The sequence below is a fragment of the Armigeres subalbatus genome, chromosome 2, assembly GCF_024139115.2.
Source record: "Armigeres subalbatus isolate Guangzhou_Male chromosome 2, GZ_Asu_2, whole genome shotgun sequence".
Taxonomy (NCBI): Eukaryota; Metazoa; Arthropoda; class Insecta; order Diptera; family Culicidae; genus Armigeres; species Armigeres subalbatus.
This window is the reverse complement of record NC_085140.1, coordinates 169611973-169628023: the sequence shown is the minus strand read 5'-3', so window position 1 is coordinate 169628023 and position 16051 is coordinate 169611973. Positions and strand designations below refer to the sequence as shown.

General features: G+C 39.5%; 1 protein-coding gene across 3 annotated transcripts in view; it reads left to right on the top strand.

The window, feature by feature from the left end:
- LOC134211174 (eukaryotic translation initiation factor 5B-like) overlaps positions 1-16051 on the top strand; it is a 492524-nt gene that overhangs the window by 289315 nt on the left and 187158 nt on the right. For all 3 annotated transcript variants that reach the window (XM_062687844.1, XM_062687843.1, XM_062687845.1), the window contains one exon: positions 9412-9488. In XM_062687844.1, coding sequence (XP_062543828.1) covers positions 9412-9488 — 77 coding nt within the window. The remainder of the gene's footprint in view (positions 1-9411; positions 9489-16051) is intronic.

Here is a 16051-nt window from a genome sequence, read left to right as displayed (position 1 = left end):
AAGTTCCTCCGGGAATTCCTCCGGAAGTTCCTCCGAATTCCTCCGGAAGTTCCTCCGAATTCCTCCGGAAGTTCCTCCGAATTCCTCCGGAAGTTCCTCCGGGAATTCCTCCGGAAGTTTCTCCGGGAATTCCTCCGGAAGTTCCTCCGAATTCCTCCGGAAGTTCCTCCAGAATTCCTCCGAAGTTCCTCCGAATTCCTCCGGAAGTTCCTCCGGGAATTCCTCCGGAAGTTCCTCCGAATTCCTCCGAAGTTCCTCCGGGAATTCCTCCGGAAGTTCCTCCGGGAATTCCTCCGGAAGTTCCTCCGGGAATTCCTCCGGAAGTTCCTCCGGGAATTCCTCCGGAAGTTCCTCCGGGAATTCCTCCGGAAGTTCCTCCAGGAATTCCTCCGGGAATTCCTCCGGAAGTTCCTCCGGAAATTCCTCCGGAAGTTTTTCGGAGAAACTTTCGCAGGAATTCCCGGAGGAAATTTTTCCAAATATTTCCATATAGTACATTCAATTGAAAGCACAAATACCAATCAAAACTATCAAAGAATCAATAATATACCTGAATTCTTAAATTTAATTATACTCCAAGTACCATACAAACATGATTTGAATCACTCCAAAATGCTGATAATTTCGCAGATCTAAATCAGCAGTAAATTATTTAAGGGAGCTTGCTATTCCACACTCCCAATCTACTTGACTTTTCGAATTCCCCGGATGTTATCCCAAAACATATCCGAATACATAAACTTATACTGTAATTGAAAATCAAGGAAATGTCGCTCTTCATATTAACACATCTTTATTACGAATCTACGAAGCACCCAACTACCATCTCTATCTATGCTTTATATTACTTTTCTGAAATGAGTTTCAAATCTTATTTCCATTTACTCCTTGATGATGATTTTGTTGTTAGCACATATAAAACCATAACATCCTAAAGAAAGCTTAATTTCGTCTCGTCCATTCTAATGATTTCACCTCCGCTTTCCTTATATAACGACTCATTATCGATACTTCAATCTCCACGTTCTTATAAATCTTGTCTAGTTGCTTCTTAATTTTTCTCTGTTTTACGAGATCATCACCCAATCAACAAAATCAATTTAAGTCCAACTACCTTTTTTAGCAAAACAAATTTTAGTCAGATTATACAATAACTTCTGTTTATAGTTTTATCGTCTAATAATTTGCAATAATTTTGTGATTGTTAGTATTTGTCGGTGTAAAACCAGTCGTATTCTAATCCAATAGGGCAGAGGCACTGCGTAAAAAGCACTTATGTCTTCAAAATCGCTGTCAAAAAACAGAATAGAACAAGGTTATGTACAAGTCAAAAAATCATTGTGTAATCATTGTTTTGCTTACTGAGCAGCACAAGTAATCGGTAAAGTTAAGCACAAGTAATCGGTTCAAGAGGATTCATGACAATGCTAAAATCAACTTTACTACTGAACCCCTTCCTTTCACTACTCCCGTTCAAATAAACAATCACCCACTCTGTGCGATTGATTGTTTACCCTGACAATAGATAAACAATAAAACATCTAAAACCAGTGCGCGTCGTATCGTGTTTTATCTAGTACACAGAACAATCGCGCGATCACCAAAATGTTCTGTTCTGCTTTGTGCCAATAATGCTGAATGTTGTATTTTGAGGCATCCGTTCGTATTAGTACAGTAGAAGTAACATAGGTCACATCACTTTCCATGGTGAATCCAGATCTATGTTTCTGATTATCCCACCCAACTAACATAACCTCCCTCCCGTGGTTATTGTGAAGATGCAGAGATATTCTCGGTCTCTAGTAGAGCAACAATAACCACACACTAACATTCCTTCCCTTTCCCAACTGACTGTAAGGACTTGGCCGGCGTCGTTGTTGGTCAATATTTGCGAGCTGCTGAAACGTGCACTTCTGAAACGTCACTCCCCTTCTTGATTTCTGATAGCATTCTAGATGAGGATCTCAAAAGTAAAACATGAGTATCACTAGTGTCCAATCTACGAATTACACCGTAACAATGCTAATGCTAATGCTGCTGAAAAGTGCACTTCGAGAACAGATGGAAAATCCCAACCACTATTCACTTGGATCGAAGTGCAATTTGTAGTTTAGATCAATCAGAGAGTGGCAACCATTGATAAGTAAAGTCAGTCTAAGCTAAGGTAACAAAAGTTGTCACACTATTGCCAAACTGAAAAATATATATAATATATAAACCTATATGAATTTATGAATTGGTTTTCTTATTCGGTTAATTCTTTTTGAGCTTCTACCAAACTAAAATCAGTAAACCGTTCTCGTTTCATATTTGTTATTAACCAGTTCTTTGTTCAACAAATCACACATTAATTTTTTCCATTCCATTTGTAAGCTATTCGATACACACTGAACCAAAACAATTCTTTCCACTATTGCTAGCACGAAATTCGTGCAGGACTAATTTCCAATTCCGAAGAAGCCCTCGCTTTTCGTTTGTAATCATAAATCAATTTATGCTTCTTTCACCCAGAAAGCCACGCGCTTAACCCTCTGTCTGTTTCATTCTGATCAATTTTACTCTAATAACTTACCAATTTTGTCCATTTACTGATATGGGCTGATTTGTTAGCAATCTTTCAGACTTGTTCAGCTCTCTACGTATTACTCACAAATATTCTGAACTACATTCATCACAAATAAACATGAGGCAAACACCTCGACGACAGACAACAGGTCAATCAAATAACATTAATATTGTGCGTCTTCTGCCGCTTGTGTCACATAATGTAAAAGTTGTGACGCTCACTTTCATGGTGCCGCTACAAGTTTGAAGCTTTCCCTGGCCGTTGTTGTCGTCGTCGTCGATGCTGCAGCCGAAACGGTGATGGGGGAACCAGAGGGGCGAATTCTGACGCAGATTCAGCAACGTCAGGCACGTGGTGACACTCGATGAAAGTCATTCACCCTATTTTGGGGACCATCATCCATTAGATGACACTTAGCAGCTCCTAAATTTAGCGCATGGAGAAGTTTAAATTGTTCTGATTTCAGGGTTGCTCTTAATTCAAGATTGAATCTAATTAAAAAGTACTTGGGTGGGGAGCTTCCGCTTGATAGAGAACGTTTTTACTGCCTGCCAATAAAATCAGGCTTTCCCCTCCCAACGACGTTCTACCCAGCAGCATGGATGTGGAAAGGACCATCACCATGTTCATTGACGTCATCGGTTGCTGTTGTTCCGTCCGTATGTTTGTATATGTCACATCGATGACCTTCATCCGCACCCTTGAGCGGTTCGGCTTCCTTTTTCGCTTTGTGCAAAAAAGCGTGACGCCGGTTCGTCCTTTTCCGGGCTTCCGGATGTCTTCCGTCCTGTTCCCTGCCCCTGCATCCGCTTGCAGTGAAGTGGAGTGGTCAATGGAACGGACTCCCGCTCGAGAACAATATCGTGTTGCTTGTTGCTGATGAAGGTTAAATTCTTTGTGCTTCGCCCAACAGCTTTTTCTCAATTATTTGGTGTAATCAATTTCGATCCACTTTATTAAACTTACGGGTAATATTTATTTTAGGTAAGTGTACTGTACGTTTTATGTCTGATTGCGTATATTTGTTTACACATAGCATAATAATCATTCAATGTGCACTGATGAAAAATTCCAAATCTCGATTCGTATTAGCGATTCAATCGAATCATTTTTACCTTTCTCGTATACAAAGTATACGTAAAGGCTATATATTCGCTCCTGAACCAAACTTTTTATAGAAGGCCCGGAGACCCATAGTGTTATATATCAATCAACTCAGTTCGACGAATTCAGGTAATGTCTGTGCTCAAAACACGTGCAAAAAACTCACTCATTTTTTAGGACTTATCCTCAACTAATTTGCATACGATGCAGAGATCTTTCCCATTGTTTCCTATTGAAAATTGGCTGGATCGGACTATTGGCTCACAAGTTATGGTCAAAATATATTTTTTTCATACCGAAAACGAGCGCGTAAAATTTTCTCACTATTTTTTTTGCATTTATCCTACCTGATTTGCTTGCAACAGACTGCATTCGACGCGGAATCCTTTTCCATTGTTTCTTATTGAAAATCTTCATCACCGCTAGGTGGATTAATCTGGGTTTTTTCCTGTAAGTTTAATATAAATGGAAATTATTTGCTTTCACGAAATTATATTGTTTAGTGCTGGTTCATTAACAAGCAAGTTTGAGCTGTAGCTATTTAGCTATTAAGATCAATTATCTGTAGTATTTGAAGTACAAACAATACACATCTCGCGCTTAGTTTCATATGGGCGTAACTGTAATAATCGATTTCTCTTCGTCGATGTTTTTTTTTATTATTGTACCGAATTGCGCTAGTTTGTCGATGATTTAATGGTTTGGTGTGATAAAGGATAATTGTATCTTCCACCAGGATCAATAATCACGGTTGTAGCTTTTGAAACAATTGAGTTATTAACAAAATATAAAATCAATTAAGAGAAATCGATCAATACAGTTACGCCCGTATGAAACTAAGCGCGAGACATGTAAATAAAAACATAACCCTAGTATCATTTTGGTTTTATACTGGTTTTATAACACTCTTGAAGAGTAAATTATGGTCTTTAAGAGCGTTATAAAACTTAAAATGTTACTTAGGAAAGGTCACTTTGGATTTAACCATCGTCAACCATACACTGCAGATCACCGGCTTAACTGCAGAATGTTACGACTATTACCGATTCCACTTTGTTCCGCTGGAAGGTACCCCGGGAGCCGTCGTTGCCGATCGCCGATCGACCATCTGAGGGAATTGACTATTTACCGACACCAGCTAAACCAGACAGTTATAGTTAGACAGCACATGAGACAAAAAACGAACAAATCACTCTCTCCTAAAGAATACGCTAAACCCGTGTCAAAACGTCTGATGAATATTAAAACACGTTTCAATTAGATGAAACTGCATAGCCGCTTAACTCATATTTATAATAGGGTTACTGCTCCTGGACTTCATCTCATAGCTCCGATATTGGTCTCATGAAAAACAAAGCAATGAAAAGGTATTTGGTTTGTTTATTATTTTTGTGATTTTTTTCAGCAGTAAGCACGCATGTTAGCAAAAAGAAGCGACGAAATTGGTGCTGTATTTCATTGTATCGCGATAAGATGAATATATGTTCAGTGAGATGGAAAATGGAACAGTTCCCCTATATATCGAAATCTTGATCAATCGATTTTTCAACTTCATTTTCTATGTATGAGATAACTGAACATTTTTTTTATCACGGAGTAATTTTTTTTCAGTCCCATTCATTACCTAAAACATTGCTTGTTTTGATGGCAATGTTTGAGTTTTTTCGACCTTCGACTTTTTGTCTCTTTCGACTGGTGACCATCTGGTCACATTCCTAGGCTCCCTGGGATGCTAGTTCCCTAGGGGGAGTGATCACCTTTTGATCAATATTGAAACAAGGCTTGCGACATATCAAACTTTATGATTTGGCAAAACAAGTTAATAGGAATTTGTTCTAAGTGTATTTGGTCATTCTGTTCACATTCCGGGGCGCCCTGGAATGCTGGCTCCCTGGAGGAAGTGATCACCTGTCTTGCGACGTATCACACTTCATGATTTTGCAAATCAAGTCCATAGGAATGTGTTCTGAGGTTATTTGGTCCATCTGGTCACATTCCGGAACACCCTGGAATGCAGCCAGGTTTCAGTATTGATCAAAAAGTGGCCACTTCCCCCAGCCAATCTGCATTCCAGAGAGTTCCAGAATGTGACCAGATGGACAGCATACCCTTAGAATAATTTCCTATGGACTTGTTTGGCAAAATCATGAAGTTTGATACATCGCAAGCCAGGTTTCAGTCATGATCGAATCCCCCAGAGAATTAGCATTACACAGCGTTCCGGAATGTGACCAGATGAACTAAATACATTCGAAACACATTCCTATAGACTTTGCAAGAGCGTGAAATATAATACGTCGCAAGCCAGGTTTCAATATTGATCAAAAAGTAGCGACTTCCCCCACACACTCAGTTTTTATTTCTGCAGCTCGGCAAAATCCGCACAGCCGTTCGCCCAGCAGAATAGCAACTGATATCCCGTCAAAAATGAGGCTTGTTAGCAGGGTTTCGGCAAATTATTTGCTGATTTTCAGCAACTTTGACAGATATCTCGACGAAAAACATGTTTATTGTGGCTCGGCTGTGCGAATCTCGGTAAAAGTTGAACACATTGCTGAGATCCCGGTAAATAAAATTAAGTGTGCAGGGAACCAGCATTCCAGGGTGTTTCGGAATGTGATCAGAAGGACCAAATGCTTTCAGGATACATTCCTATAAAGTTGATTTGCAAAATCATAAAACGTCGCAAGCCAGGTTTCAGTAATGATCAAAAAGTGGCTACTCCCCCAGGGAAGTAGTATTCCAGGGTGTTCCGGAATGTGACCATATGAACCAAATACCCTCACTGCCGTAATCTGAAAAAGTGACGTAACAGCCATTTTACAACATGCATGTTTTCCATTTTTCTATTAAAGAGCTCGATGAGTAGTACTCGTTAACACCATTTTTGGAAAATGGCGTATACGTCACTTTTTCAGATTACGGCAGCTCAGAACACATTCTTTTAGACTTAATTGGCAAAATCATGAAGTTTGTTACGTCGCAAGACAGGTTTCGGAATTGATCAAAAAGTAACCACTTTCTCCAGGGAACCAACATTCCAAGGTGCCCCGGAAGGTGAAGAAAATGATTAAATATCCTTAGAACAAATTTCTATTGACTTGTTTTGCAAAATGATGAAGTTTGATATGTCGCAAGCCAGGTTTCAGTATTGATCAAAAAGGTGGTCACTTCCCCCAGGGGACCAGCGTTCCAGGGTGTTCCGGAATGTGACTAGATGAACCAAATACTCTCTGAACATTTTTTTATGGAGCTGATTCACAAAATAATGGAGATTGATACTTCGCAAAATAGGTTTCGGAGTTTATCAAAAAGTGGTCACTTCCCTCAGGGAACCCACATTCCAGGGCGCCCCGGAATGTGACCAGATGTACCAAATACCCTCAGAACACATTCCTATGGACTTGATTTGCAAGTTTGATATGTCGCAAGACAGGTTTCGGAATTGATCAAAAAGTGGCCACCTTCCCCACGGAACCAACATTCCACGGCGCTCCGGAATGTGACCAAATGTACCAAATACCCTCAGAACACTTTCTGCCGAGCTTGTTTTGCAAAATCATGAAGTTTGGCATGTCGCAAGTCAGGTTTCGGTATTAATCGAAAAGTGGCCACTTCGGGAACCAGCATTCCAGGGTGATCCAGAATATGACCAGACGAGCCAAATACACTCAGAACACATTTCTATGAACTTGTTTTGTGAAATCATGAAGTTTGACACGTCGAAAGACGTACTAAATACTAAATTGGAAACCAGGCCAAAAGTTCCAGTTGGAATGTAGAGCGTAGAGCCATAAAAGAAGAAGAAGAAGAAGCTTCGACCCTTCTCAAGAATTGACTTAAAGTCAAAATAGTGAAATAATGTTGCAAGCTATGGTTTCGGTCATAAACAGGGTTCTTATATCAGGGTTCACTCACTTCGACAGTAGATGGGAGAGATTGGCGCGGGGGTGAAAAATTCATTTTCAGTGCAAAACATAAACAAACTCGGTGGCTGCCCCATACAAAAATCCAAGATGGCTGAATCATGAAATTGGCATACTGCAACACCTGTTTGTATTCATCTTGGTCATAAATACTGCTTTTGCATAAGTACAACAGTATAAACAAATACAGAACTAATATCTTGTAAAAAAACGTCATTTCCAAAAGAACCGTTCCACTGCACTGGAAGGTTTGACCGCAGGTTGCCAATTAGTGTTATCAGATCCTCTCTTCATAATTTTCCTATCAGGTACTTGGGTTCTGATTAATATTCAAGTTCAAACTCTTTATTTTTGTCCGTTGCTTTTCAGTAAGTATATTACTGATCAAATATTTTGATTGCATAGTAAAATTTTATACCCGTGATAGTTGTTGTAGTGGCAAACCGAGCTAACTTATATGGGAGGACCATTTCCTATCGAAAGTTCAACCAATTGCGACATGGAATCCTTCCTAGTATGTATGAGATGACATCATGAACAGGAATAAGTTGTGAATTTATTCCAATTTATTAGTTCTACGTTATGGTTAGCTGGAAACGGTGATCTTGATATGTCAGAAACTTGCTTTAAACTAGTATGCAAAATCAGTTAAGATAAGCAAAATTTTACACGAGTGATCTCTATGTTTTCTTAGAAGGGGTTCCGTGGTTCCATGAACAGGGTAAAAATTTCAATGCATGTGAATGAGTATCGCTATCAACAGATCAGTTTCATCAAATATTTTAGTTTTACACCTTATGGGTGTAGGCTTCCAGCAAATACCTAACCATGCAACATATAAACGAAACAAAACTTATGCTACATTCTCTTTTCGACGATTCAGCGTAGGAAAAGTGGGAGTAGTATAAGTACCGAAGCCAATTAGCTTATCCTACACGCACGGCACCTTTTTTCCGAAGAATTCATTATAATTTGGTCTATTTATAGACTGGCAAACCTGAACCCGTTACTTTCCGGAAAGGGTGGCGAAACAAGGTGTGCGTATCATTATGCAGATTACGAAAAAGCCATATCTCTACAACCGTGTGGGCTTATCGTTTCAAACTTGGGTAGGCACCAACATACCACGGGATTTACAGCTGCTGGCGGGCATGCTAGATTCGGCCCACCTGTCAGCCTACGTTTATTAATAACTTTCATGTGGCAAGCTCGTAACCAGTTGAAGGCAAACCATGGAACTCTTTCATTGGTTTGCATGATGAGGCGAAATGCATCTAATTTGCATCGAAATGAATAAACCAAAGATACCATCTGATCGATTGCTTTATAATAGCTATCTGTAGTTACTTTTATAATAACAAATCAAAAACAATTTACTTTCATTGACGATTTAATTTGCTCAACTGAAACGGAGGGGAAAACATGTAACTTATTTAGTTTATTAATTTCTAAAACATGCATTTCTGCCTTAGACTAGGTGCTCCGTTTTAATCAACACTAAGCATTTGAACAAGATGTATAAGGCTGAGACGCCAACGATTTTTGTCGTACATTGAGAATATTTTAATTTAGAAATTTGTTCCAATGTCTAATACTAGAAATTTTATGCAAGTCTGAAGTCTCAAATGGTGTTTTATGCACATCTGAAGCTGGATGGTGTTAAATTTTTTTCGTAATCCAATTTTTTTCTCAATAGTTTTGTTTCCCTTTTCTATTTAAAAGTGAATATAGACACTTAGTGCTAGTGTATGCTCTTAATGTTGTGTAAAAAATATTGCTATATAACTCATGTTTATTCCTTTCTTTTTGTTTCAGTACTCTGGAATTCGAATTGGCCCTGTCGTGAAACGTGACGTGATGAAGGCTTCGACTATGTTAGAGCATGAAAATCAGTAAGTATACAATTTATTCGATTTATTATAGGTGACCCTTATCTACCTTTCTGATTTAAGACATTTTATTTATCTACCATATTTAAAAATTTATCAGCTTCAGATTGTGATACCTGTGGTATGATATACCGTTTTGACTAAAATCCCGAACTGACTCATATTCCGAACACTCGTCACATAGAGATTTAACTGAAACATTTCGTTATACACTACCCGTCAAAAGTATGGAAGCGCAAAAATAAGTATTGCAACACCTACTTTGAATATTGCAACACCCCCAAAAAAGTTTAGCATCACTTCAGAACTCCCATATTCCCATCGGATCTTTTCCATTTAGAATAATGGGACCTTCAACAAAATTGTTCACGACGATAAGTGCATTAGGCCGGACGTCAATTTAGCTCCCTGGGTGCCTTGGCCACCGGGTGGACATCCAGATGCTCCGGATTCTGGAACACGTGTGAAGTCACAATTTAATAAATGCATTCATTCCAGCGAGATGCGGTTTTCATCATCTTTCGTAATCGCAATATGACAGGAAAATCAATGCTGACTGACGTTTGCTTGACCAGTTAGTGGTAGCCTCCCACTGATTCTCCGGGAGTTCCGGAACATCCGGTAAAGTGGTAAATTATTAATATTCGTCCCAGAAAGCTGCGATTTTTTCTAAACGGTTTGTGGAGGCATTGTGAGAGAAAAATCAATGAAAGCATCACTAATTGACCCCAGGTGGTCTCTCAGTATTCCTCCGGAAGATCCGGAACAGCCGGCAAAGTGGTCAATTATTAATATTCGTCCCAGAAAGCTGCGAGTTTTTCTAAAAGCATTGTCAGAGAAAAATCAATGAAAGCATAACTAATTGATCCCAGGTGGTCTCCCAGTATTCCTCCGGAAGATCCGGAAACATCCGGTAAAGTGGCCAATTATTTAAATTCGTCCCAGAAAGCTGCGATTTTTTCTAAACGGTTTGTGGAAGCATTGTCAGAGAAAAATCAGAGCAAGCATCACTAATTGACCTTAAGTGGTCTCCCTGTGTTCTTCCGGAAGATCCGGAACATCCGGTAAAGTGGTCAATTTTTAAATTACGTCCCAGCAAGCTGCGAGTTTTTCTAAAACGTCTGTGGTAGCATTGTGAGAGCAAAATCAATGCAAGCACCACTCATTGACCAGTGGATAATCCAGTGAAGTGGTCATATTTAATGGTTTTATAATGCATCCCAGAAAACTGCGATTTTTCCTAAACCGTTTGTACGGGCAAACCTCAATGAGTCGATAATGAAGACTCGTTTAAATATCGAGACGTGAAGTAGAGAATCATTGAAAATCTGTTTGAAGGGACCATCACAGTAACCCAGAATATTTTTTTCAATATGGCATATTTTGCCTCCATGAGTCGATATCGAGTCATAGAACATCAACTCATAGAGGTTTGACTGTAATAGTAATGCAAGAGTTAAATCAATGCGAGCATCTCCCATTGACGCCTGGTGGCCACCTAGTAATCCTCCGGGAGCTTTAGAATATCCGGAGAAGTGGTAAATTTCTGTAATTCAACTCAGAAAGCTGCAACATTCTGAAAATCGCTTGTTGTAAAAATGTCAGAACTAATTCAATATAACAACCAGTCGTTCTCCTCGGATGGTCCTCTAGAAGTTCTGGAACATTCGGTGAAGTGGTCCATTCTTTTAAATTCGTCTTAGTAATCCTCCCTCGTAAGTTAGATGTAGCAACATGAAAGCAAAATTTCACTGAGTGGTCCTCAGGAATAGACCTGTGCGCCGCCACCATCAAAATGAATTGTATGAAAATTTACCACGTCCAAATATTTTTTACAACGCCGATGGCTATTGTAGGCAGTAGGATTATGGATTTCGAACTTTTTTCCAAAAGAGCATTAACAGTAAAGTCAAGTTCAGTTTTCCAGTTTCGTCTAACTCCTGTCAGAAATACATATTTAACACCATGTTCATATGACATTTTTCCACTTCTAATGATGCAGAATATAATCTCATTTCCGATATAGTTTATAAATCGGAATCACCCAAAATTATTTCAAACAATTTTGAAAAAATTTCTTCAGATTCAAATCAGGAATATCTTCGAGAATTTCTTAAGAACGTTGTTTAAAAAATCCTTCAGGAATTTCATTATGAATTCTTTTAGGAACTCCTTCAGATATTCGCATAAAAATTCAATCGTAAAATCTTTTCTGGAAGGGAATTTCCGGAGCTATTCCTGGATTTTCTTGAGAATACCTTGAGAAATTTTTGGGGAATTTCGAAACGAATCTATAAAGGGATATCTGGAACAATTCTCCACGTAATTTCCGCAGAAATTCCTGGTCATTTTTGGCAGAATTCCTTGTGGAATACAAGCCCTCCTTGTGGAAGAAAAAGTGGGAGCATTTCTGGGAGTATTTTCAGATTAACTTCTTTATGATATTGCAAGAGTATTTCCTGAAAATAAATCGTGAACGGTTTTCTGGGTGATTTCTGGGAATTCCTGAAAGAACTTCTAAAAATTTCCAAACGGTTTTCTGGCGGAATGCGGAATGCGAAATTTCAGGAAAAATATCGGAGATCGGAGATAGGTGGGCTTAAAAGAATTCCATGTGTATTTAGAAACGAATTCAGAGGAAATTTCTGTATAGTTCTCAAAGTAATTTATGTAGAGATTTTGGGGATTTCTGGAGTAGGTCCTAGTGGAATTTTCGGACTCCAGTGGAGTTTCCGGAGGAATTCCTGCAAAAATTTCAAGGGATTTCTTGGAAGAACGGACGGAAAAGCATTTGGAGGAATTCCTGGAGAAACTTCCGGTACACTTCCTGAAAAACTTCCGGAGGTATTCTTGGAGGAAATTCTTGAGTAGTTCATGGAGGAACTTCTTAAGGAATTTTCCGGAGGAATTCGGAGGGACTTCTGGAGGAATTCCTAGAGGAACTTCTTGAGGAATTCCTGGAGAAACTTTCGGAAGCAGTCCTGGAAGGTGTAGGATCTTCCGGAAAAATTCCTGGAAAGAATTTCTGGAGGAACTTCCGAATGAATTTCTGGAGGAGCTTCCTGAGGAATTTCTGGAAGAGCTTCCGAAGGAATTCCTGGAGGAACTTCCGAAGGAATTCCTGGAGGAACTTCCGAAGGAATTCCTGGAAGAACTTCCGAAGGAATTCCTGGAGGAACTTCCGAAGGAATTCCTGGAGGAACTTCCGAAGGAATTCCTGGGAGCTTCCGAAGGAATTCCTGGAGGAACTTCCGAAGGAATTCCTGGAGGAACTTTCGTATGAATTCCTGGAATTCCTGGAGGAACTTCCGAAGGAATTCCTGGAGGAACTTCCGAAGGAATTCCTGGAGGAACTTCCGAAGGAATTCCTGGAGGAACTTCCGAAGGAATTGCTGGAGGAACTTCCGAAGGAAATCCTGGAGGAACTTCCGAATGAATTCCGGAATTCCTGGGAGGTCTTCCGAAGGAATTCCTGGAAGGTCTTCCGAAGGAATTTCTGCAAAGTCTTTCGCAAGAATTCCTAGAAGGACTTCCGGAGGAATTCCTACAATTTTACCACAATCGGCTTAGAAAAAGTCGCAGCTTTTTAAGACGAGATTCAAGAATTGGCCACTTCACCGAATGTCCCGGATCTTCCGGAGGAACAATACGAGGCCACTTGGGATCAATTAGTGATGCTTGTATTGATTTTTCTCTGGCAATGCTCCCTCAAACCGTTTAGAAAAAGTCGCAGCTTCCTGGAGCGAATTTTAAAAATTGACCACTTCATCGGATGTTCCGGAATTTGCGGAGGACCACTGGGAGGCCATCTGGGGTCAATGAGTGATGCTTGCATTGATTTTGCTCTGATAATTCTGCCACAATCGGCTTTGAAAAAGTCGCAGCTTTCTGTGACGAATTTCAAAATTTAACCACTTTACCGGATGTTCCGAAACTCCCGGAGGACCACTGGGAGGACGCCAAGGGTCAAGCAAGCGTCAATCAGCATTAATTTTTCTGTCATATTGCGATTACGAAAGATGATGAACATTTGGCATGTCGCTAGATTGAATAGATGTATTAAGCAATGACTTCACACGTGGTTCAGAATCCGGATAATCCGCGGTCTACCTGGTGGCCAGGGCACTCTAAAGAGCTAAATTGTCCTCTTTCGCAATGCACTTATCGCCGTGATAAATTTTGTAGAAGGTTCCACCATTCTAAATGTAAAGGATCCGACGATAAATCTTCACGAATATGTTAGTTCCGGAGTGATGCTAAACTTTTCGGAGTGTTGCAATATTCAAAGCAGGTGTTGCAATACTTATTTTTGCGCTTCCATACTTTTGGCGGGTAGTGTATGTACTTGCATAAATAAACTAATAAATAAACGCGATTTTTTTTTAGAATTCGTCGAACATATTTTTAACGTAAACAACCATTAAAATCATTAACATTAAACGTGTTTTAGGTTTGTTGTTTCAAAACAACATTGCGCATTTAAGGGTTAAGTAGGCCTACAGATCAAGGTCATTATAATTGTCCAACAATGTGATAACGTGGGAATTTTGTATCAAAGTGTTCGGAATTTGAGACAGTTTTATTTTACAATGCTTGTTCGGCATTTGAGACAATAATGTTTGGCAGAATAAAATAATTCAGTATTGATAATTACAAACAATAATATATGATTTTCAGGCGCTTTTATGAAAATTTTATTATTTCGCTACCTGATGGAAACAATTGATCTAATAACATATTTTGATTCATGTGCCATAAAGATCTATGAAGTGAAAAATCTGCTTAAGTGTTTGGAATATGATTTAAAACGGTACATTCCATAGTTCATATTCACTATTGAGCTAGTTAATATTGGACTGTCAAATTATTTCTGGTTTCAAAAATGTAGAAAGCCAATAAGTATTTCTATGAAAGGATTTAGCTAAATCTCATAATCTTCTATTCTATCAAAACAGGAGTCACCCTATTTTTTTGTTTTCTGCTTCTCTTATGACCCCCGCAACGTTTTCCATGCTAACTCATTACAAAATAAAATTCAGAAAATAAAAACTTCTAAAACCAGATTAATCGTTGTGATGTAAGACCATAAAATCGAGATACATATCTGTCGTTCAGTTAGACAAACATGAACATGTAAATGGATTTTTGGAACCATTAGCGACTTTTTACTACCGCACTTGAAATTTCCGATCCCCGATTGAAGGAGACGAGCCGACTGGCACGATTGCTACGGCATACACGACAGGGACCTGGCTAAAACTCCTCACGTCGACACAGTGCGAAAGCGTCTTGAACCGTCATTGATTGTAATTTAATTACCCCTACGTACGTTTGCCAGTGGTGTCTACGTACTGACACGCTTTGCTCGAAGATAAGTGCACTTTTATGGCGGTGTGCGCGATTGTGGTACCGGATGCAGGTTTATGGTCCCCGTCCGTTGTTCAGTATTTAAGTCACAACCACCCACCCCTCAGACGGTACGGCTGTCGGTCGGCGGCATCGTCGTTTTGTGACCTAGCAGTTTTGTTTCTGTGGTTGTCGCAATTCGGAACATCTAATTTGATCACACATCTTACTGCAGTTACACTCGGCACAGGAGAAGTGTGATTAAATTCCACACCTATAAAGGAACTGTTCTGTTTTCCATCTCACTGAACATATATTGATCTCATCGCGGAACAAAAAGTTACAGCACCAATCTCGTCGCCATCTTTTTTGCTGTTCTGCAAACATGTACGCAAAAATAGAGTGGCACTGCTGAAAAAATCACAAAAATAAGAAAAAAAATTAAATTCTTTTTATTGCTATGTTTTTCGTGGGATGAACATAGGTACTATGAGATGAAGTCCAGCAGCAGTATTTTTTTTTATTCCTTATTAGAGTGATTTTTCTTAATTTAGAGTTCATCACTAAATCCTGGAGCATTAGCTCTATATATATTAGAGTGGGGCCCTCCTTAGCCGTGCGGTAAGACGCGCCGCTACAAAGCAAGACCATGCTGAGGGTGGCTGGGTTGGATTCCCGGTGCCGGTCTAGGCAATTTTCGGATTGGAAATTGTCTCGACTTCCCTGGGCATAAAAGTATCATCATGTTAGCCTCATGATATACGAATGCAAAAATGGTAACCTGGCTTAGAAACCTCGCAGTTAATAACTGTGGAAGTGCATAATGAACACTAAGCTGCGAGGCGGCTCTGTCCCAGTGTGGGGATGTAATGCCAATAAGAAGAACAAGATATTAGAGTGGGTCGTCATGGTCATTTTTTCAAATCAATGGTTTTTCGAAGCCATTCTGGGTCCTGAACAACTGTGCAGAATTTGGGCCCGATTGGTTGCTTCCTCGCTTTCCGCATCGTGTTCGAAGTTTGTATGGAAATCAGTATGGGAGAACGTATATTTTTACATTTTTACTTATAGATGTTTCAGTTCATCGTAAACCAAGCGGCACATGAAGTTAAAGTATAACCCAAAGGATGTCTAAATACTTTGCCGAAGAAGGCACGTTGCTGGAACATCCACGAAAAAAGTTATAACGCTTTGAAGATTGAGTGTTCAAACCATATGCA